The sequence below is a fragment of the Echinops telfairi genome, unplaced genomic scaffold (genome assembly GCF_000313985.2).
Source record: "Echinops telfairi isolate 266 unplaced genomic scaffold, ASM31398v2 ScPeMD7_7400;HRSCAF=8409, whole genome shotgun sequence".
NCBI classification, from domain to species: Eukaryota; Metazoa; Chordata; class Mammalia; order Afrosoricida; family Tenrecidae; genus Echinops; species Echinops telfairi.
The window spans coordinates 41512718-41534860 of NW_022111300.1; the positions used below are offsets into that span (position 1 = coordinate 41512718).

The window sequence follows — 22143 nt, forward strand, 5'->3', positions numbered from 1 at the left end:
CCCACCGACCCCCGGGCCTCCCAAGTTTGAGCGGAAGGCACTGGAGAGGCATGTCCCCAGAGTGTTCTCCCTCAGCATACTATCTGTATGGAGGCACAGTAACGGAGCTGAAGGGTCCTGTCTACTGAACTTTCCTCAGGGACTACAAGACAGCGCACGTTCTGCTAGCGACTGCTGACAGGCACACGCATTATGATGAAGAGAATTTCTGTGGCCAAGCTGTTCCTCTGGGTTTCAAAAACCTCATGCTGGTCCCCCTTTAATGTATTTCTACTTTATTTTATTTCAGCCAAGATGCTTCCCCCACCGCAATGGGGCCCACTCTTCAGTAGGCCTCAGAGTTCATACGGAGATGCAGAAGACACACGGATCATTTCACTCTGCCCCAACCAAATGAGGAGGTTGTCCTTTCAGCCACAAGCTGACCAGCCTACGCGAAGGCGATCTCAGTCCCAGGGGACTTGCAGCTCCGAGGAGCACGGCTCCCAGAGACAGCACCCACCTTTCCCAGGGCTCCCTGTTCATCGGAGCTGCAGCACCTCTCCGCCAGGAGCGCTCCTTTCACAAACCATCCCTTCTCCTCCCCCCATCAGGCAGCGCCTAAGAAGGCCCTTTGCCTCAACCCGACGTTTGCTCCGCTTCATACCTTCCTAAAAAAAGAAAACGACTCAAACCAAAAGCAGACAGGCAATCTGTTGTCTTGAGCAGATGAATGGTCAGCACGCCTACCTCCTGCATAAGCAACCCTCCTGACTGCGGGCGTGGGGCTTTCCGCGCGTCAAACCACACTGAAGTGAAAGATGCCTCGCTCACTCGGTCAGTTCTGCAGTTCCGCCTTTTCTCGCATTGCTCAGAAATCTGCCAGAACTGCAACTGCGACCAAAAATGTCCCCGTGTGACCTCTGCTCAGAGTTCTCCAAGGTCAAATGGATGCAACACATGGGCAGAAGCTTTGTTATGGAAAAGTTACAAAAATGGAACTTCTTTCCTAAATTTGGTTCTCAGTGAGACAGGATAGCGAGGGCTGTTAGATGCCTCAGCTCAAGTGTGAAATATATTATTCAATAAGCAGGGATTGTATTATTTAGGCAGAGATTATATTTGCAACATTCAAAAACACATCTCTCCTCCTTCATCATAAATGCTCCCACATAAGTGATTCACACCACCTTCCAAAATTCTAGAGATGATCTAAAGAAAAAAAAAGGGGGGGTGGGGGAAGGGCAGAGGAAGGGTGTAAACACCAGCGTTATTCTGTCACCCATTCTGCTAGAACACCCCCTCGGAGCTCTGACTAGGGACCTTCTGAAAGAGAGATAAAAGATAAGAAGATGTGGGCTGGAGGTAGACCAGCCAGGGTCAGAAGGGGGTGGCTGCCCACGCCTGCAGCCTGGACTCTTTCCTCCTTCAGCGGCTGGACATCCTGCCTGGGCCTGGTTTGGGAACCGCCTGTCCATGGAGAGGAGCACAGTCAATCAGGTGAAAAATGAGAGGCCTATGGCTGGAGTCACTTGGCAGGAACATTCTCCTTGGACCTTAGCTAGGGAACTTGCTGGAGACATAGCAGTGAGTGGTAAGCTCTGGCCCAACCAAGTGCCACCATTCACTGTCTCACCGTCCCTGAGAGTTAGTTCAACTGCTTAGTTAACCCTGAAAGATTCCATGACCCCATACTCTCAGCGTGACGTTCTCCTAGTTGTTGACAGGTGTCTGTAAACCTCACACAAGACTAGTCTTCGGAAGCAGTGGCTCCCTTGTGTAGGAGTTTGGCAAGGCAACCGGAATCTGGGAAGTTAGCAACTCCGATTAAGGCGGAGTGGGCTCCTTGTTTCACTAGTTGAAACCATCTAGGGGCCCATCTTACAAAAATGGACTCTGTTTGCTGGGTGAGCATGTGGAAAGCCAGGGAATTTGGACCACAAGTTTTTGCACCAAAGATTCAGAAACTTATTTGGCCTGCTATTCCCTTTTTCAGAAAGGAAAAAAAAAAATCTATTCAGCGTCCCCTTGGCAATCAAAAACTTTCTGTAATATAGCCCATAATCAGGATGAAGTATAGGTATCGCCTTCTACAGCCCCCTGGGCTGCCCCCCTGGCACCCCAGCCCCCCCTACCCCCATTCCAGCACTCCAGCATTCCCCAGGGGCCAGTATTCCCACTGGCCAAATTTCAGTTCCTTATGACCCCAAAGTGATGACGGTCGAGCCAACGGCTGCCTCTCTTTGGCTCACTTGTTTGGTCATTCAGTTACTGGACCCATCTTCAGCATCTGACTGTGGTTCAATTGTGAGGAAGAAAAGAGCTCCTTTGTCATCAACCCCAGCCGCTGACCCTTAACATCAGCACGGGCATTCCCAGGGCTTACCCATGATACTGTCTGTCCCGTTGGCAGGAGGCGTGCAGGAAGAGGCGCTGTAATGGTTTGTGCCACTCCGGTGGAAAGTGGACATCGGCGGAAGACTGGAATTGATGTCTGCTGAGGAGTGTGGTGGATAGGTCTGCAACAAGAGGCAGAAAGGGAAGGCCAACTTCAACGACAAAACATCTCGTATTTTGCTAATACTTTCAGAGCTCGCTTTCTCACAGTGGGGAGAGCCTTTCAATGCTTGTTTACAATGCCCGAGAACATGCGATGTGTGATCGGAAGGCTCTCATTTGATTAAATAAGAGACCACAGGGCTCGGGGATGCCATAAAATGTAGGAAAAATACAATTGCAGTGGAAGACAGTAAGAAACAGTCACAGGCTCTACATCTGAAAGGTACTTACACAGACCTTAACGTCACTGCTTAGATTTTAGGAACATAAAAGGGCAATTTTTAACTTTTTTTAGGAGCCAGGTGGTGCAGTGGCTGTGCATGGCAGTGGGCAGCAGCTTGACATCCCAGCTTCTCCGTAGGAGGAAGAGGATGGCTTCTGCTCCCGGGAAGAGCTACGGCCTCGGACACTCACAGGGACAACTCTAACAGGTGCGCTGTGAGTTAGACTCGAGGGCGGTGAGAGTGATCAGTTTAGAGGGATTTCACTTTACAATGAATAAAACCCTATCAAGGTTCACGTGGTTACATTACAACTCAAACTTTCGACACTTAAATGGAAAATACTACCTTTGAAAATATTCCTTCCGCCTATCCCAAACAGCCCAACTTAACAGATTTCAGTGAGAAAGATGAGATCATGTTCTTAAAGCATCCAAGGTTCCCAAGAGAATGACACTCAAACGTTTTTCATTTCCCATGCCTCTTCGATTGACCAGACAGTTTCTTAGGCCAACAACTGAATTCCTTTCTTTTTGCTAGGTAGAGACTATCCTGTCAAAATCAAAAGCCAACTCAACTGCCGTTGAGTCCAGCATACAGGATAGAGGAGGGCTGCCCCATGGACTTTCACCAAGGCTGTAAGTCATTGAGGGGGTAGAAAGCCTCATTTTTCTCCCGCGGAGTCCCTGGTGGGTTTGAACCACAGACCTTGTGGTTAACAGCCCACCGTGTAAGCCACTATGTCACCAGAGTTCCTTAGAAATGATTTTATAGCACCCAAAAGTTTCCCTAATGAATGAGGCTCTTATTTACCATTGAGTCAATTCTGAGCCAGTCTGTGTACAGACAGGACCACTTCGTAGGCTTTTCAAGGCTGTGATCTTTTGGAAACAGACCACTAGGTCTACCTTCTGAGAAGAGCTAGTAGCCCGGTCAACACAATAGTACAGCAGTCTGAAAGACTGGATAAGGCACAAAGCACTAAACTGGGAAGAATAGGGAAGAACAGAGAAAGAACTATGTGAGCATTTCAATAATTCATGGGAAAATTGAAATGAAAGAAAATGGACCTTTTCTATCAACTTTCTGAAGTATCCTCATATTTCTGCTCTAGAGCTAAAGATTACAAATAACAGCAAAGAAAAAGAAACACAATACAGAAAAGTAACCAAAAAATATGGTTTGACTTCACTTCCATATTCTTATTCCATACTGAGTTTAAGAATGGAGAAATTTTATGAGTGACTCCAAAGGATGTATTGATGAAAAGGTGGGGTGGGGGTGGAGGATGAAACTTAAAAAAGTTATTAAATAATGAAATCATTTTAGTAACGAACTCTAATAGTCATTCGGTGTGGCAGGAAATATTATTTCTGGAAGGATCTCTGGAATCTCTGACCTTCGTGTGAAATAGCAGGGCAGTCCAGAATGTGAGATGAGGGTTAACATGGAGATCAGAGAAAGAGAAAAATCAACCCCGTAGATTTTAAGGTAGGAAATCAAAGCAATTCCCATCACTCAGTCCTTGGTAGAGACTCACAGAAAACTGGATGCTGAAAGAAATTAAGGAGTATTACAACTAGATTAATTTAGAAGGGAAAGTGTCTTGAAAAGTATTGTCACTTCAAGATGTGCTCAGTGTGTCCCTGAGAATATCAGTTATATGAGCAGCGTCTCTCTTAGAGGATTTGGGGGTCAACTCCAAGAGGTCTTCGTAAGCCTCTCCTGCTTCAGCTATTAATATTATCCGTGTGTTCTGCAACAAAGGGCACGGGGAGTATATGAGGTACAGAGTATGGATTTACATGCCAGGTATTTGTGTAGGTATTTTGACTTATGATACCCAAAGATAGTCTATTTCATGTTTACTGACATAGTAAAAGTGTTTCTGTTCATGATACTTGTATAAACTCCTGGGGTTGTTAATTAAAATATTAAAAATGATAAAATCGATAGTACATACCAAAAAAACCCAAACTCACTGTCATTGAGTCATTTCTGATTCATAGTGACCAAATGGACAAAGTGGGTTTCTGAGGCTGATGGGTTTGAACTGCTGACCTTGTGGTTAGCAGCCCAACTCATAACCCACTATGCTACCAGGGCTCCTTTTCAGTTGATAACACATACTCGGTATAAGATCATGCTTTGGGCTAGGGCCAGTTCCTAGTCTCCACTGACTTCTCATGCAGGATAATTCTTTGCTGTAAGGGGCTGTCCAGAGCATTGCAGGGTCTCGACCAGAGTCCTTGGCCTCCACCCACTAGATGCCAGTAGCAACCCTTCTTCCCTCGTTGGGACAGCCAAAAATGTCTTGAGCTATTGCCAAACTTCCCTCAGAGGGAAGGAAGGCAAAATCACCGTCAGTTGAGAGAATCAGTGGGCTACGAGTTTATGTTACAGAAAAAGAGAAGACCACAGAACTTCCTTTATGTTCAAAATCTACACTCATTGGGCTCGTTCACTCTGTGGTCTGAAGGCCAAGCATACACTATGCAGACGGCCAGGGTGCAATCCTATTTTTAAAAAGAACTCTGCCAAGTCATTCCTAACTGAAATCTTCTACCCAAAACACCCATTCCACAGCTTAACCACAAACTTCACTCATCTGAATGACTTTGTACTTGCAACTGCAAGTGAGGAGTGATTAATTGTGAGATTCTTGCCATCGAAGCTGAAATTGAAAAGGGAACTTAAATCCATTAAAATGGGTGACTTCACAGTTGCTACTGAAAGCCATAGGCGGTGCGCTTTTTAATCACAGACTGCATTAAAACGCGAAGTCAAGTTGTGGTGGTAATGTTTCTGAAACTCTTTGCATTTAGGGAGGATCTCCATTTGCCAAATTATATGCAGCACCATCCCAGGAAAGCCCTCCCTGGCCTCACACTCTGTCCAGTATGGGAGCAGACACCGGCATGGACTGAAGATGTCCGAAATGACTGCTATTAGTTTCAAGCCAATGAACACAGAGCTTCTCCTGCGTACTCACATGGCTTTCCATCAGAAACTGTTAAATGGCTCAAAACTGGAATTACAATCATTACTAGATGTAATAAGCAGTTTTATTTAGCTGTGAGAAAATTCATTAGGATATCTTTCCAGAGACCTTATTCTATGCATTGAAGCACATTTTAAAGATAACCCCTGTGCAGTGGACTTGATTGGGATTAAAAAAAAAAAAATCAAACCACCTAACTAAAAATCCTGGAGCTTGACAGAAAAGGAAAGGAAATAAAGATTAGAGGGAAGAAACGTTAAAATAAAAGGGGCAACTTGTACTAGAACTGGAGGTTAAACATAACAGTAGAGGGCTAAACCTGTGCATGTAATCAGCCTCCGTGTGGATGTGATATTGGCCAGGAGTCGGCTTTGGACCGCTTGTTCCTGGCTCAGTTATGACTGAAGAAGCAAACCTAGAATAGGCCTGGGTTTTTAAAATCTGGGTGAACCAGAACACAACGTGGAAGAGGAACAATTAATTCCAGGAAAAGGAAAAAACACAGGTTCAGGTCCTGCTAGAAATGTAAATTCTAGATTTCCCGAAAGTTTCTTCCACTCTAAGTTTCTGCCTCTAAGTGGGAGGTGGGGTGGTGATGTGCTGAGAAGTATAAACTTGAAAGCGAATCATCTGCTATTTACAGCAAACGTGCTGAAACCTGAGAGAACCTGCGACTGTCGCATTGAGACTTGGGAGAGGGTACAACGTTGATTGCTCCTCAGCAGTGGATAGAGAATTGACCAGAAACACAACCTCTGCCACTAGAACTGACTAAACACGTGCTTTCCAGGAGGGTTTAACAGCATCCTTCTGAATTCTTCTGGTTAATAAAGCATGATAAGGTTCCTTTATTTTATCTATCTTGATGAGGGGAAAGGAGAAAGAGTGCAGAAACCCATTAAGTATTTTTTTCCCCTATATAAAAACAGAGAACTTGGGGGTGGGGGCAGGTTGTAAAACAAAGGGTAGTGATACTCAGGAATGACCCACTAGGCAGGGTCACTGAAAATTTGCTATCCTGCTCCTTGTACTGGCAGGATTGGAGGATCCTACCAGTCTCCGCCTATCTGCCTCCCATGATGCGGAGCTAGAAATTTCCTCTCTGTTTAACACGACCTAAATTCATAGTTGAATTCTGGGCCGTGAAGTTTCTGTGGCTAGAGAAGTCCTCGGAGGCTCTTCCTTTGGGATGATGAGGCAGACGGGATGGGATGGATGGAGGTAGATGATGTGTGTGGCGGTCCTTCAACTCTTAGTCATGCAAAACCAAGAGGACTCTCACAAACCAGTCATTTCCAACTGGTGTGATGCAAAATGAAGCGTGACTGGGAGGGCGAGGGGAGGGGTGGGGAAATAAAGGTGAAGACTGAGAAGTAGGGATCTGATCCTCCTAGCCCTGCCCCATGGTTGCAGTTACTGGTGGGACTGAGCAGAAAGCTAGAGCGCTTTCCTTTGGGTGTGTCCCAATGGGTCAGAGCCGCCACCAGTGACGCAAGCTCATGAAGTGGGAATGGAAGTGCCTACATGTGGAACAGGTATCACCTTCTCCACAGTGTCCTCTTAGGAACCACTGTTGTTGCTCTTCCCCTGCCGGTGCCCTTCGAAACTATAGAGAGATACAGAAACGCCAGGGGACAGCCACAGCTGAAATCCCGAGACTCAACCGCTGCCTGCGTTTATCCTCCCATGGAAGCAGATTGGGGGATAAAGAAAGCGCAGAACAAGACACAATCCACAGGAGGACCATGACACAGAGGACCTGGAAGGCATTCTATGGAGAGCTGATTAGGCTATGTCTTTGATCACAGAAACAATAACGTTGGAAGAAGAATGGGCATGTGCCATGGCTTTTGCATGGATTTACAGAGTCCTTGCTATGTGCCCTCAGGGAGCCAGGTGATGCGTGTCAATAGAGGGGCTTTCTCTTCATCCCCACGTAAGGCTGTCTTACCAAACGTTCATGTGGATGCAGGCTGCAGTAGCTGCTAGACTGTGGAATATGAGAAGAATTGCCCAACATCCCTCCGTAGCCAGGCTGATTCATCCCACTGGAGGAGCTCCAAGGGTCACTGCTGTGATGGCCATCTGTAAGGGACAAAGAAAACCAGGACTTTTCGGAGGCATTCAGCGTGGCTTTGCAAAACAGGGCTTGGGTTATATTTTTGTTTAATAATACGTTTAAAAAGGCTGCCTGCTGCGTACCCAGCTTGGGGTTGGTGAGCTGGGTCTATCAGAAGATGGTTGCCACCAGTTTCCCCTAGTGGCTTGATATTGTCCAACAAACACACATTTAACATGGTTAACTGTTCTTTGCAAAAATTCAACTGAAAAGGAGCAGCAGAGCACATTTCTGCATAGAACCATGTCAAGTCTGCAAGGTCCCCGATGCTAAAGGAAGATTTCTTAAGACGTTCCCTAAGCTCTCTTTCTTAGGAAGTATTTCTTTATTTTTTAAGAAGCATTTCTTATAATATTCCCTAACCTCTCTTTCTATGACAACCAATGGAGAAGTTAAATTGTCCCCAAACTTTTGGGAGAATGCAAAATATTGGAGACATTTTAAAGTTGGCCACTTAATACTTTGAGAGGTGTACAAAGACCAAGTATTAACAGTAATAATAATAATAAGAATCTCAGTTTTAAAGGGCTGGATTTCATTTTTGTCACATATTCACAGTTTAATATTAAAAAAAAGAAATTACGATCTGGCATGGAGGAAAAAAGAACAATCAGATTTTTGTTTTCTCTTTTCCTCTTTTTAATATATAGCGTTCAGTTCCAATTCAAGGCGTATACACATATTCGAAGGTGGATATAAGAACAAATAATTTTGAGAACTCTGCGCTTGATAAAACTATTGATTTATGAGTTAAAAGAGGAATAACCTTACACGAAGGATCATTCCAAGCCCACTCTTTTGCTAATATCATATTTAAAACATTCCTACAGATTCTTTTCATTCCTGGGGATGCTTGGCCTAGAGGTTAGTATTAAGAGGCTGCTAGCTACCTTTGGGTTTTGGAGGCTCGAGCTTCAGGAAAAAGCAATCTCTATTACTGCTGAATTCGCTCATTTTTTCTCCCTTCTCTCATTAGCTCAACGAAATTTTATAAAAATCACCAAGTGCCGGATATATACACCAGGTTCTCCACTGCTGCTAAGTGTAAAACATGTACTGCTTCCTTGCAAATAAAATCATTTCCACTGGCACAAACATTTTATTTAATAAAAGGCCTTAAAAAAATTTTTTTTAAGTGAAGCAGCCAGCAAGTTAAATCTGACACTGGGTTTCACCAAGCTCCTTTTCACGAAGTTTCTAAATCTAGAAGTTAGAGTTCAGAAAACTGGAATGTTTTCAGGATGGGGAAGAATCTCTGTGGATTTCTTTCTCTGAGAGCTCAGCGGGCAAAATCACGGCTGTGATCGTGACAACTGGCAGAGTCGAAACTCCGAGATGGAAATGGAAGATAAAAATAAGAGGCTGCGGGCTTGAGTTTAAAATCAGCTCAGACAATCTCTGAATATCTTTCCCTTAATTGCATATCCCTTCAAGACCTGTGTTTTCAGGGCACCAAGTACCTTTCTCCTGAAGGATGCTAGCATCCAAATGGGACCACGTGGCACCTGTTTTGATTCCCATAATAATGTTAAAATAGGGGATTTGAGAAAAACAACAAGAGCCAAAAAAGCAAGAATGTGCTTGGAAGGTGAACCCTTCGATTAAGGATACTTAGATGCCACCTTACAGCTAAACGTGAAAGTTCAAGGCCACTCACAGTTGAAAGAGATGGTATATATGGCAAGTCTATTGAGGGCACACATCATCCAGCAAGAGCCCTCGTGAAGTGAAGTGCGCTAACAGCACGGGGCGTTCTACGGCAATCCATGTAGGATTTGTTAACACAAAATACGCTACTCAATGTCGACTGATAAAATACATATTTTACATAAATTATGCTTTTCACAGGAAATTAATATTTATCAAATCCCTGTGATCTTAGCATAACGTTGCTTTGAAAGAATGGAGCTAGATGGGTGTCAATGAATTGTACCTGTCACAAATGTCAACTCGGGACATTTTTTGGTTCTTCCTTTTCGGGAACCAGATGCAGAAACGCAAATTTGCTCCCCACGTTTTTTGCCTAGTCGCCTAAGGACAGACCCTACTGTCTTAATATAGCTGGTTTCCAGAGAATTTGCAGAAATCAAGAAAGGTCCAGAGAAGCCATCTATCCTTTTGTCATTTTCTCAAGGGGAATCGCTTTTCAACAACAGATCCCTGAGCTGACAACTTCTATATGCTCTGGGAGGGCGTCTACTAGGCTGCTAACAGTAAGATTGGTGGTTCGACTCCCCCCACCCCCCACTCCCACCCCAGCTGCTCCAGCAGGAGAAAAGATGAGTCTTTCTGCTCCCGTGAAGATTGGCAGACTCACATCAGACACCCTCCGGAGCAGTTCCACTCTGTCCTAGGGGTCGCTATGAGTCAGAATCCGCTCAATGGCAGGGGCTTTATAAGCTCTGGCAGCATGCTTTCTCCCACTGTTCACTGGAGGTGAGGATGGCTGCGATTTATATCCGTCTGTCACAGTCCAGAATGCACTCAGGGCCCTGGCTGGCCGGTACACCCAGGGTGGGTCACAAAGGCACAGAACCCTATGCATCTGAGGTCCACTGTGCACAGAAGGTCGCCTGATTCCTGGGGACAAAGCGCCGGGGTGATGCAAGGGTTAAGTGTTTGGCTGCTAACCAAAGGGTGGGTGGAACTGCAAAGAGAAAGACATGGCCTCTGCTTCCAGAATGATCTATAGCTTTGGAAGCCCTGGGGACAGAGGGGGGGGGGGGCTGGGCGGGGGCAGTTCTGCTCTGTCCTCTAGGGTTGCCATGAGTTGGAATTCGACTGAACCACAAAGGGCTTTTCAGTTTTTTCCTATGGGACCAATTAGATTCATTTTTATAGGCCGTCCGTGGGATTTCACAGGCGAACTAAAGACGGAAAAAAGCTAACCCTCTGTGGAGAAGGGACATCTCTTTTCCTCGGAGGATTTCTAGGGTGTCCTGCCGCTTGGGGCCAAGGGGCACCTCTGCACACCTCAGTCTAGACGAGGCCCTGCCTGCAGTGCCACCAAGAAGGGACTGCCCAAGGCATGCTGCCAAGGCCCACACCATCTGGGGTTTTCAAACCCAGGCATCAAAGCGTTAAAGGTCTGCACACAGGGTTTTCTGGTGAACACCACACCGAAATGTCAGTCTACTGCCTTGAGAGAGAGAGAGAGATCATCACACTTTCAAAATCAATACCCAGGCCTAACAGGGGCAATGGAGTCCATCTGAACCGATCTTTCCACTGGCGCCTGCTGTTGTTTTGACAAGCCGGCGGAAGGGGCTGCACTGCAGTGCAAGGCCAAGTTCTGGGACCACCCTTCCATCTACTTAATTCCTGACACCAGGTAATGAAGATATACACTATCTAACTTGAACCTCTCACTTTCTACTTTTTTCCTTTACCAAAAAAAGGGGGTGGGGGCTTTTAAGCTTTCATCCCAGGGTCAGTTAGCGTGCTGGGGTAAAGGTCTTGCGGCACAATTACAACAGAACCCAGACTTTAGATAGCTCTTGTCATCTTAAATGGGGCGCTTGATCTTACTTACAAATTGACAACTAGCTGCACATTTGACGTCCAAGGACGACTGGTGCCCCCACTACCCCCTTAGCTAAATCCAAGACACTCAAAGATATGCAGAGAGGAAATACAGACACTTGTTTTCCTTGGGGATGGGGAAGGGAAACGATTAGTCATGGAAGACCATCACCCACGGAGCTCAGTGAAGCAGGCCAGTCTCGACTGTCTTTCGTGATTGCCCACGGAGCTTTCATATAAGAAAGCATCTTCGCAAAGTTTTAATTTATGCATTTTTAATGAATTCCATTTCTAAGATGAGCCATGTCCCCCCAGTACGCCCCATTTGCATAGCGTACGGTTTCTCGGCTAGCGGTCAGGCAGGATCTTGTCCCCTGCATGCCTCTTACAGACTGAGGAAGGCCACGGAGTGCCCCCGGAAGCGACAGCAGCATCTTACCTTGCATGAAGAAGGAGCTGGGGAAAGTGCTGGCTGCTGGTTTTGAAGAAGGGTAACCTGGCGAGTCCCTATTGTAGTCGGCAGTGCTTGCTGATGGGGCATAGACCTGCGGAAGAAGAACCGGTTCAGTGTTGCCTTCTGCACTGACCCAAGTCTCTCAAAGTCCAGAGCTATTGCAGGGTAAAATGCTCTGTGTCCAGTGTGGCTAGTCCCAACCTGTGCAAACCACTGAAACACTGTCCCGAACCTTCGGAATTCAAAACGCCAGATAACAACAACAAACATGCAGCATGCTTGCACAAATGATAAAAACAAAAATGCAAGGCTGAAAAAGAGAACCAGGTATGATATTTTCCAGTCACCGACAAGAACACTGTACTCGTGTCTAGTTGTTTAAGCATATACATGTTTTATCTTTTCAGAAACGCAGATGGTCGATGACCATGTAGCATTCAGCCAACTTCTCCTTTTTAGTTAAAAATGTTCACTTTTATACACAGAGAGAGAAAATGTAAGAGAGAGCGGGAGAGAGAGAGACAGAGAGCTAACTATCCAGACCACAAAATAATGATAAATACATCTTAAGATATTAAATTCTCATAGTGTCAGTTTTTTGCAGAGCAGCATGAAAAAAGGCCGTTAAAAGCCCAACTCAATGCTAGCCCACCAACTATCAGTGAGTGCAAAGGCAGGGGAGACCGCCTTTTTAGTGCTTATTATATTTGTGTGCGCAATAAGCTTTTAAAAAGTGTGCCAGGAACCTAATTTACTTATATAAAGTAAAAGTATTCCCTAATACTCCCGAGACCTGGAGAACCAGTTCTTTCTGAAACTCGCCTGCGTATTTTCTTGTTTACGTTTCATTGAAAGAAGACAGCACACTGGAAAAGCATCCATGCATAAGGTATAGTTTAACTTTAATTGGTTTCTCCCCCCTTTGCCTTTTCGGCGAAATATAATTTTTTTTTTTAATCCCCATTTTCTTTTGCTCCCAAAGTCCCTCTCTCCAGATGGTCGGAAAGACTGAAACACTGTCATCCTCTTGATGAAAATGGATCCCTTCCTGCCTCCATTTGGAAGCAGGCAGCGGCTCACAGAATTGGCAGGGAGCCTACAGCGATACTCACAGGTCACCGTTAAAGAATGAGAGATTCACTAACGAAAAGGCAACAGCAGGGATACCAAATACATTAAAAAAAAAAAAGCAACCCCCCCCCCCTCCAACCACACAGACTTCTTTATCACAGGGATCAAATAAACATCGTTTTTTTTTAAAAGAAAGAAAAATTACACGATGGCTCTCAGGACTCCCGAGTCACCGGCTCAGCATTAAACGCAAGGTTTAGGATTTCACAAAGGATAAGTCCACAGAGACAGATGTGGGAGCGAAGACACTCACATGAGCAGGCTGACATCAAATACATGCCACACGTGCCCCTCAGCGTGTCCTTGAAAATTGGGAGGTCCCAGAGATTCAACCAAACAAAAACAAACCAGAGAAGTCTGCTTGCACTTCACACAACAAGGCTTTTCCAAAGTCACCCAAGGAGATAAACCTGGGATCCCATGGGATCCCCCGCCCCCACCCCAAACGCACACCTTTTCTTCACATTTTAAATGCCTAAACAGCTAATTGCTTCTGAGCTATTCCCACAGGACTTATAATAAGGCAGGGGGTAGAGGGAATGCTATTGTACTATCTTTTAAAAAAACGCAGAGTAAAAGTTTAGGCCAGAAATCCAACCAAATCCTCATCAAGCGCATGCTAGTGTTTTCTGGCGCATTACATAACTAACTGAGGGAAGTGCTACCAAGTGAAGGTGCACGAGGTCTAAAGAGTCAGCTCCACGGATGAAGGCAGGCATCTTCTTCCAATGAAACGCAGAAGGTACATGACCTCAGCTCGTTCTAACGGCAGAAAGACAACGTTTCTGTCCTTGGCAACTCATCCACAAGCACAGATAGCTGGATAGGTATTTGGCCAATCAGCATTTACATGACCTAAGTGTACGACGTACATGTGCAAATGTCACAAATAAATATACTCCTTGGATAACAGGGAAGACAGACTCTTATACCTATGATGACATCATCTGATGTTTTCAAACCATTGAAATCCTAACTTGTTAACATAATGCATGTTGGTTCCGGGGACAGCGTCCATTACATTACATTTAAACATGCATCTATCTCCCGGGCATGGACTGACACAGTGGCAATGGGCTTAATCCCAGCACTGTGAGAATGCCATGCGGTTAGGCAGTGCTCCGTTCTGCTGTCCAGGGGTCACTCTGAATCAACAGCACCGACCAACAACAAGAGTTGCTTTACTATGTAAAAACCCTTTGACGACCCTGAACAGGGGCTATCATTTTTCCCTTTAAAATTACTTGATTTCTCTTTTGAGATGTAAGGGGAGGGGGGAAAAAACACTCTGATTTTATTTAATTTTGTTAATTTCCAAGGAGATTACCTTGGTTATGAATTATGATCAAGCTTCAAAAATCTATGAGTAAGACCCTTTACCTCAAATTCATGAAGAGACATTATCTATGCAGTTAAAATTTTTATTTAGGTTACTTTAGGCACCGTGATGTTTGTTTTTCCAATATACTAGAAATAAAACTAAAGACAAAAAACAAACCCAAACCTACTGCCATTGAATCAATTCCTTAGAGCTACCTATCATACATAAAGTTCCCAAGACTGTAGGCCTATATGCAGTAGCCAGCCTCGCCTTTGTCCTTGGAGTGGCTGGTGGGTCTGAACTACAGATCTTGCAGTTAGCAGCCCAATGTCTAAGATCAAAGTCTTCATTGTTTAAAACAAAAATTCCTGCACATTTTATGCATTTCCTCCTCTATTTTATGAGTTGGATAAGATGCTATTACCTCAGTCTGTGTCATTCCAAAAGTGATTAAAAATATATATGTGTACACACACACACACACACACCAAGAAACCCAAACCCAAATCAAACTCACTGCCATCCATTCCATATGAACTCCTAGTAATCCTATGGGGCTTAGTAGATCTCTCTCTGAGTTCCAGAGACTATAACCTTTTTTTTTTTTTTTCCTGAGACTGTAACACTTTAGAGGAGTAGAAAGCCCATCTTTCTCCCTCGGGGAAGCTGGTCGTCTCAGAGCTGCTGACGTTGAGGATCAGGGCCCAACATGTAACCACTATGCCACCAGGTAGTGCAATAGTTAAGTCCTCAGTTGCTAGTTAAGTCCTCAGTTGCTAACTGGGAGGCAGCAGTCCAACCCCACCAGTGGCTCTGCAGGAGGAAAGACCAGGTTATCTGCTACCATGACAATCACGTTCTAGAAAAGCCACAGTGCCCATTCGACTCCACCATATTGGGGCAGCCGTGAGTCAGCACTGACTAAACAGCAGCTACCAACAACACAAAAGTGTCTACACACATTCACTTAGATCAGAACTCTTCAAGTTAGGAGATCTCCAAGAACCTGCCGCTTTCAGACCCTGACATTTTGGATGGCCCGAGGAGAAAGGTGCTCAGCATCTACACAAGCATCCATTGCTCCTTGCTTCTTCCAACGTGGCATGAGCTGGAGCTGACCTTTATGGAAACAGGGTGACCCTGAGGTGCGTCTCAACTGATCCTTGGGATTTCCGTCTTTCATCACCCGAGTGAAGTGCCTTGTTCTTTTGATGTCAGTCAACTCGTTTTGCCATTTTCGTAAACAAAAGACTTCAAAGCATAGATTTCTATGAGGCATTTAATACCTGGCATGAAATTTCCTAAGAAAAAGCTCACACCCACGTTGCTTTAATTACTGTTCTATGTAAATAAAGGCAGATTACTAACAGGTTTTTGTTAAAATAAAGTGACTTTTGATTTAATTACTTAATTATGACAAACACCTTCCCCCAAACATACCGCCCCGTTTGGACTCCCAGAGTGGCGTTGTCCCACAGGGTTTCAAGGTCATGACTCATTTTGGAAACAGACCACTACATCTTCCCCCTCATCAATAAGACAGAGTGCTCCAGAGGGTTTCTGAGGCTGTAATCTTTACAGGACAGCCTCATCTTTCTCTGAGGAACGGCTAGGTTTAAACTGCCTGCCTTGTGGTCATCGGCCCAATGCTCAGTCACTGGAGACCAGGCCCCAGGCTGTTCGTTAAAGAGCCCTGGTGGTGACCGAGGCTAAACATGAGGCTTAAGGTTAAAGAGGTAGCCGCCTACACTCCCACCCCAGTCCAGTCAAAAATAAAATAAAAATCTCAACGTAAGAGTGCAGGGCTTTGAAATAAACCCAACACTTAACTAGGAGGCCAGTCTAACAGGAAACAAATGCTGTCTGCACAAGCCTTCCCCCAGTCAGGTGGCTCAGATGATGGTGACGCACGGCCTTCTGACTCGTCCCGGAAGGCTGGCTGGAGAAGGGTGACATATTCATTGTCAAATTAGAAATGTGGAAACTTGACTGGCGCACATAGGGCACAACATTTTTTGCCTAATTATTTGCTGAATCAGCGTCCTGAAAAATGAAAAGGACAGCTTATGGTATATCAAAGTTAGCCTTAGCATCACTATCTGCTCTCTCACAATCCTAAAGTCAAAAAAACCTAACACACATATATACAAAATTCTGAATTTTACTACACTTAAGCCTGAACTGATAAAAGTGAAAAATTCTTTTGTTTTGCAGATTGAGGTTACATGATCATTTGAGAAATACTACCACGGTGCGGCCGCTGTTCTTGCCAATATCCCTGAGCCTCCACTGCTGTTATTTATAGAACGAAAGCAGGACGACTTCTTCTGCACAGAGCGGACTGAGGAAAGAAGACCAAGCAAAAACACAAGGAAGGAGTCAGCCCTCTACACTTTCTCCTGGAGATGCACATCTGGATCAATCTGGACACACCCGTTTCTGTTATGGACACCTAAAAAATCACAACCATAATTGCCATCTGTTTGAAAGGCATTCTGGTGCCACAGTGGTTAAAGTGCCTGGCTGCCAACTGGAAGCTTGGTGGTTTGAACCCAAAAGCCACTGTATGGGGCAAAGACGTGGCAGTCTACTTCCACAAACTTTCCACGGTATTTCTGGAAATCCTATGTGGGAAGTTCAGAGTAGTGAGCCCTGGTAGCACTGAGGGGTAAGCACTGGCCTGCTCACCACCAAGTTGGGGGGTTGGAAGATGAGGCTATCTGCTCCCCGAAAAATGTACACAACCTTGGGAATCCTAAAGAGATTGTCGCCTCACTGCTATGGGTTTGATCTTTTGCATATGGGGAAGTTCTCCTGTGTCCTATAGGTTTGGTATGAGTCCAAATGGGCCCAGTGGCAGTGGGTCACGCTGTTTGGGTAGGGGGACATTCTACTCTGCTCAACTGGGCCACTCTGAGTTGGAATCTATTCAATGGCAATGGACTATTGACTCAATGCCTCCACAGTCTCTGTGCCAGACTTCTGACATGATCATCTTTTTAACAATAGCATCATGCCTATTTCCTCAAGTGTGGTAGAGAAATCAAATGGACTGGCCCAGTTCCACCATATATGAGCCAGACAGCTTTGAATCTATTTGTTACTTTTGCCTCTTTGTTATTCAGATTTCTTAACTGTTTAATGCAAGCGTTGGTGCAGTCGTTACTGAGCTGGGTTGTGATCCAGGTGGTTGGCAGTTCAAAAACCCCTGCAGCTCTGCAGGAGGAAGACTGGGCTTTTTTCTCCTGTCAACCGGGACAGTCTTGGAAACTCTCTAGGAGTCATCACGGACTCAATTACAGTGAATTTACTGCTAAATGGAAAGGACAATGCCTGCTATGCTATGTTCTTGTGAGAATTCATGTGGATAAGGCACACGAACGACAGTGGACATAAATATAAGTGTGCGAAACTGTCAGGTGATAGTGTTTTGTAAAAAAATGACCCACCCTAACATAACTCTGAAAGCCAAGCTACCTTTCCATTTTCCATCTGTAACCATTTTTATAGGAAAGGTTTGAGCCTATCTTCAGCGTTTGCGTTCTTTCCATTAGAAAACAACTCTTTATTAAAAGGAAATGAAAAGTTCATAAATAAAGAAAATACATTTGTACCTATACTTGGGTCATAGATTATTAAACATTCCTGTGGGGGCTTAAGCAAAGTGCCAGAGGACAAGATGATGATGAAACCCAGTACATGTTCCTGTGACTAGCTTCCTGGTGCAGGCACCTGCCCTCTGGGGGCAAGTAAGACAAGTGGCCTTTAGCTCTTGTTCCATGAAACATGGAACCGAGTGAGCTTGGGCCATAGCCACTGCTAGCAGAGTCGGCCTGTGCTATACACTGAATCTGTCTGACCAAAGCATGTGTTGAAAACCCAAATCTCTTGGCCCGTGATTGTAATCCCACTGGGGAACAGGTGATCTTCCTCCCGATGATGGGGAAGGATCAATGAAGGGTGTATCTTGAATCATATTCTTTAGAGATTAAAAAAGGAGGGGTGGGGAGAGAGAACATGGAGATCACCAAGGAATCAGAAGCTAAAGGAATGAGGAGTTCCCTTCATAGCTATCAGAGAGAGAACACCTTCCCCTGGAGTCAGTGCTCTGAATTCAGACTTCTAGGCTCCCTAGGCTGTGAAAATGAATTTCTATTTCTCAAACTCATCCACCTGGTCCAGTATTTCAATTAGAGCAGCACCAGCTATAACTAGGGCAAAACTTGGGGCTGGCAGAGTGCGCTGCTGCTCTAATCAAACCCAAACCCACTGCCACACCAACCTTATAGGACAGAGGCAGAAGTGCTCCCTTGGGGTATCTGAGACCTATAGCTGCAGAGGCTCTCCCCTTTCTTCTGGGGGGCTGGGACCACCCACCTTGTAGCTAGCAGCTCACCATCTAATCCCCCGCACTAATAGGGGGCCTACTGCTCTAACAGGTGCCTCAAATGTAGCCATGCTTTTTGGAATTTGGTAACAGGTAGAAGCTGGAAGAGTTTTAAGGTACCTAAATAGTAAAAGACTTGAAACTTTCCAAAAGACTAAGGGTCCCCAGTGGCACAATGGGTTAAACAATAGTCTGCAAACCACAAGGTCAATGTTTCACATTGACGAAAGATGAGGCTGTCTGCTCCTGTATACATTTAACCTCTTAGAACCCCTAAGAAGCAGTTCCACACTGTTCATCAAAATCAACTTGATAGTAGTAAGTTTAGTTTTTATTACAGTTAAAGCCTAGGTTGTCTTGAGTGTACAGTGGGTAGACTTGCGGACATCCAAGGAAATTCTGATGAGAATTCAGAAGGAAGTGAGGGTAGCTACGAGAAATTCCCATCGTCCCACAGAATAACTATACATATGGTGCCGGAAAGAGAATGTTCCTAAAAATGTGGGCGTTAAGGGTGTGTCCGGTGAGACTTTCAAAGAAAATGATGAATATGTGATTGGACAAAGAAGGAATGGCAAGGTTTTTTAGGCAGCAGCAAATAACTTGCCTGAATTATGCTCAACTGCTTGGTGAAAGGTGTAACCTTTAAGTGAAAAACTGGGATATCTGGCAGTTGGAACTTTCTAAGCAGGACCGTACACAGGCCAAATGGTTTCTCCTTGCCACTTACAGTAAATTGTGAGAGAAAATGCATGAATTTTATAAAAATTTAAAGCTTTGGGGAATTCTCTTTCACATGCTAAGGAACATTTGTCCTATGATGTTCCCTAAGGACACGGCCACACACTTCTGCTGGAGAGGTCAGGCCTGTAACTGCTGGCTTTAACAACACCAGCAGCAGAAACCCCGGCAGGTCTCGCAGACTGAACAAAACAAAGACCAGGGGAAAGAACACTTCCTGGAGTTCTACAAGCAGGAAACAGACCAATTCTGCAGGCAGGAAAAGACTCCCTGGGGGAGCTAGGAGATTCACAAAATTACCGGAAGGAGCACAGGAGGCGGGGATGTCCTGGTTTCAAAGGGGGGGTCCACAACCTCTTGGTTCTCACCTGAGTTCCAGAAAGTGGGGTCTTTGTCTCAACTAGATTCCAGCGTGTGAGGCTGCCGTGAAGGTACATCAAGGGGACAGAGTCACAGCTCAAAGCTGAAGGGGAGGAGCTTGCAGCTCACTGAACAAAGAAGTTTGCAGGGGCCAAGCGGGTGTGGTTACTACACCAATGGGCTAAGAGAATGGGGCTGCCCAAAACCAAGAGAGAAGAGTTGCCATTCCAAGGGGCCTGGAAGGCCAAGACGAAGGCCAGGGCCGAGGGGTCTCCACCCAGAATCCAGAACATAGCCCAAGCCCAGAGGATGAAGGACAGGCCGTTACCTAGATGGTCGCAGAGAAACAGTGGATTATTATCACGTTGGAGAGGTAATGTTTTTTTCTGCTAGGTTTGGGATTTGCTAGGTGTCTTGTGGTGGTTCCATAATCTCACATCAACTTGAGGATATTAAGAGTAAAGGGGTGGAGTCTAGCCTGTCAATCAGGTCACAGCCCGATGAGGCCTCCTTGAGGGTATGGTCTTCTCATGAGGGTTCTGGGAACTTTCTCTCTCTGCCTTCGTCTTCCTGTTGAAGAACCACACTTGGAGAGCTGCCAGAGCCACGCCAGAGACCTGAGAGAGCCCCAGAGATGCTTCCATTGCCAATGGAGCCACAAGACTTTGCACCCACCTGGCTGCGATCTTCCTGCATCTTGCATCAGTACATGTGCTGCAGGCGTCTGAAGAAGGATTTATGGATAGTGGGACCACTGGGCTAATATCGGACTTATGGACTTGATCTGAACTAGGCTGGGATGTTTTCTTAATATACAACTATTCTTTGATATAAAGCTCTTTCTTATACACAGGAGGGTCTCTGGGTTTGTTTCTCTAGTCAACCCGGCCTTCCAATTTCTCTCATTTGTCATGGAAATGCTGGCCTTGTGCTTATTCCATCACAGACAAGTAACCTGTATTCTGTTTCACAAGTTCACAGATAAAGAAGAATTTTGCCCTGGGATAAAATATGCCTAAAGTCTTGCCCTTATTTGATTCAGAAAATTCATGAGATGAGTTTGGACACAGCTGATTGATGACTTATGAGATGATGTGATGGGGTGAATGTGCTTTGCATATGCAAGTATATGAATTTGGGGGTAGAATAGTATGAATAGAATTGTCTCCCCCAAATGCCCTTTGTAAATCCTAACCCCTATGCCTTTGGTTCTAATCCCATTTAAGAATGATGGTATTGATTATGTTAATGAGGCAGATTTAAATAGGGGTGTCTTCAGTCCATCTCTTGATATTGAAAAAGATTAAATAAGCCCAGGCTAGAAGAATAGATGAGAAGATTGATGCCAAACCACCTGGAGATCTGAAAAGGACCTTCCTCCAGGACCAACACAGAGAGAAAGCCTTCCGCCAAGCTCGGACACCACAATTTGGACTTCCAAACTCCTAAGTGATGAGAAAACAAATTTGTTTGTTGAAGCCATCCACTTGCGGTAGTTCTGTGATAGCAGCACCAGAGAACCAAGCCACCCACAGTGTTACTACGCCTCTGAGATCCTGCGAGTACCACCCTCCATATACAATTTCCAAAAATCATCCATTCAGCATAATGGAAATTCAAGCTTTCAGGTCCGTAAGGCGAGTTACAGTAAGCTTCACGATGAGTAGAAAATACCAATGCACAATTATGCAGCAGATGCCCAAATGCTGGCCAAGCTCACTCTGTAGCTAAGGCCTAGGAGGACTTCACAAATAATCCAAACCGAGACAGTTAGACCCTCAAATGCAAGGGTCTATTGCATGTGACTGATGTTCAGACAGAGGCACAGGCTTTGATGCTTTCCAGCATCTCACAGAGAAAGATACTTGTAAGCGATCAGACTACTATTCAGGTACCTGAGCAGCATACCTGAAAAGCATCCTCAACTCTGTTAGGCTCTTTCTTGAAAGGCATGGGTCTGAACAAGAGGAAGGCCAGGCTCAAGGCAGTGGTAGTTCCACCTTCAGAAAAGTTCTAAAGGACACTGGCATAGTTCTTTGTAAACACTTTAAAGGTTCAGTGCTAGTTGATGAATACAGTGAAGGAGAAGATGTTCTAGAAGAAGCAGTCTGTTTCCTACCCACTCTCCCTCCACCCTCCCTGTTTCGCCACTCACACCACTGGTCCTGTAGGGCTCATCTGCCCTGGATTCCCTGTATTTTCAGTTCCTATCTGACAAGGAGCTATATGTGACCTCCTCCCTGGGGGACAGACAACCGAAAAGTGGGTGAAGGGAGACGTCGGACAGGGCAAGATATGACAAAATAACAATTTATAAACTATCAAGAGCTTATGAGGGAGGGGGGAAC

General features: G+C 45.1%; 1 protein-coding gene across 20 annotated transcripts in view; it reads right to left on the bottom strand.

Moving 5' to 3' along the window:
• The window catches only part of TCF4 (transcription factor 4), a 404154-nt gene that overhangs the window by 42981 nt on the left and 339030 nt on the right, over positions 1 to 22143 (bottom strand). For all 20 annotated transcript variants that reach the window (XM_045296159.1, XM_045296162.1, XM_045296161.1 and 17 more), the window contains 3 exons: positions 11841 to 11946; positions 7712 to 7845; positions 2366 to 2498 (listed from right to left, as the gene is read on the bottom strand). In XM_045296159.1, coding sequence (XP_045152094.1) covers positions 2366 to 2498; positions 7712 to 7845; positions 11841 to 11946 — 373 coding nt within the window. The remainder of the gene's footprint in view (positions 1 to 2365; positions 2499 to 7711; positions 7846 to 11840; positions 11947 to 22143) is intronic.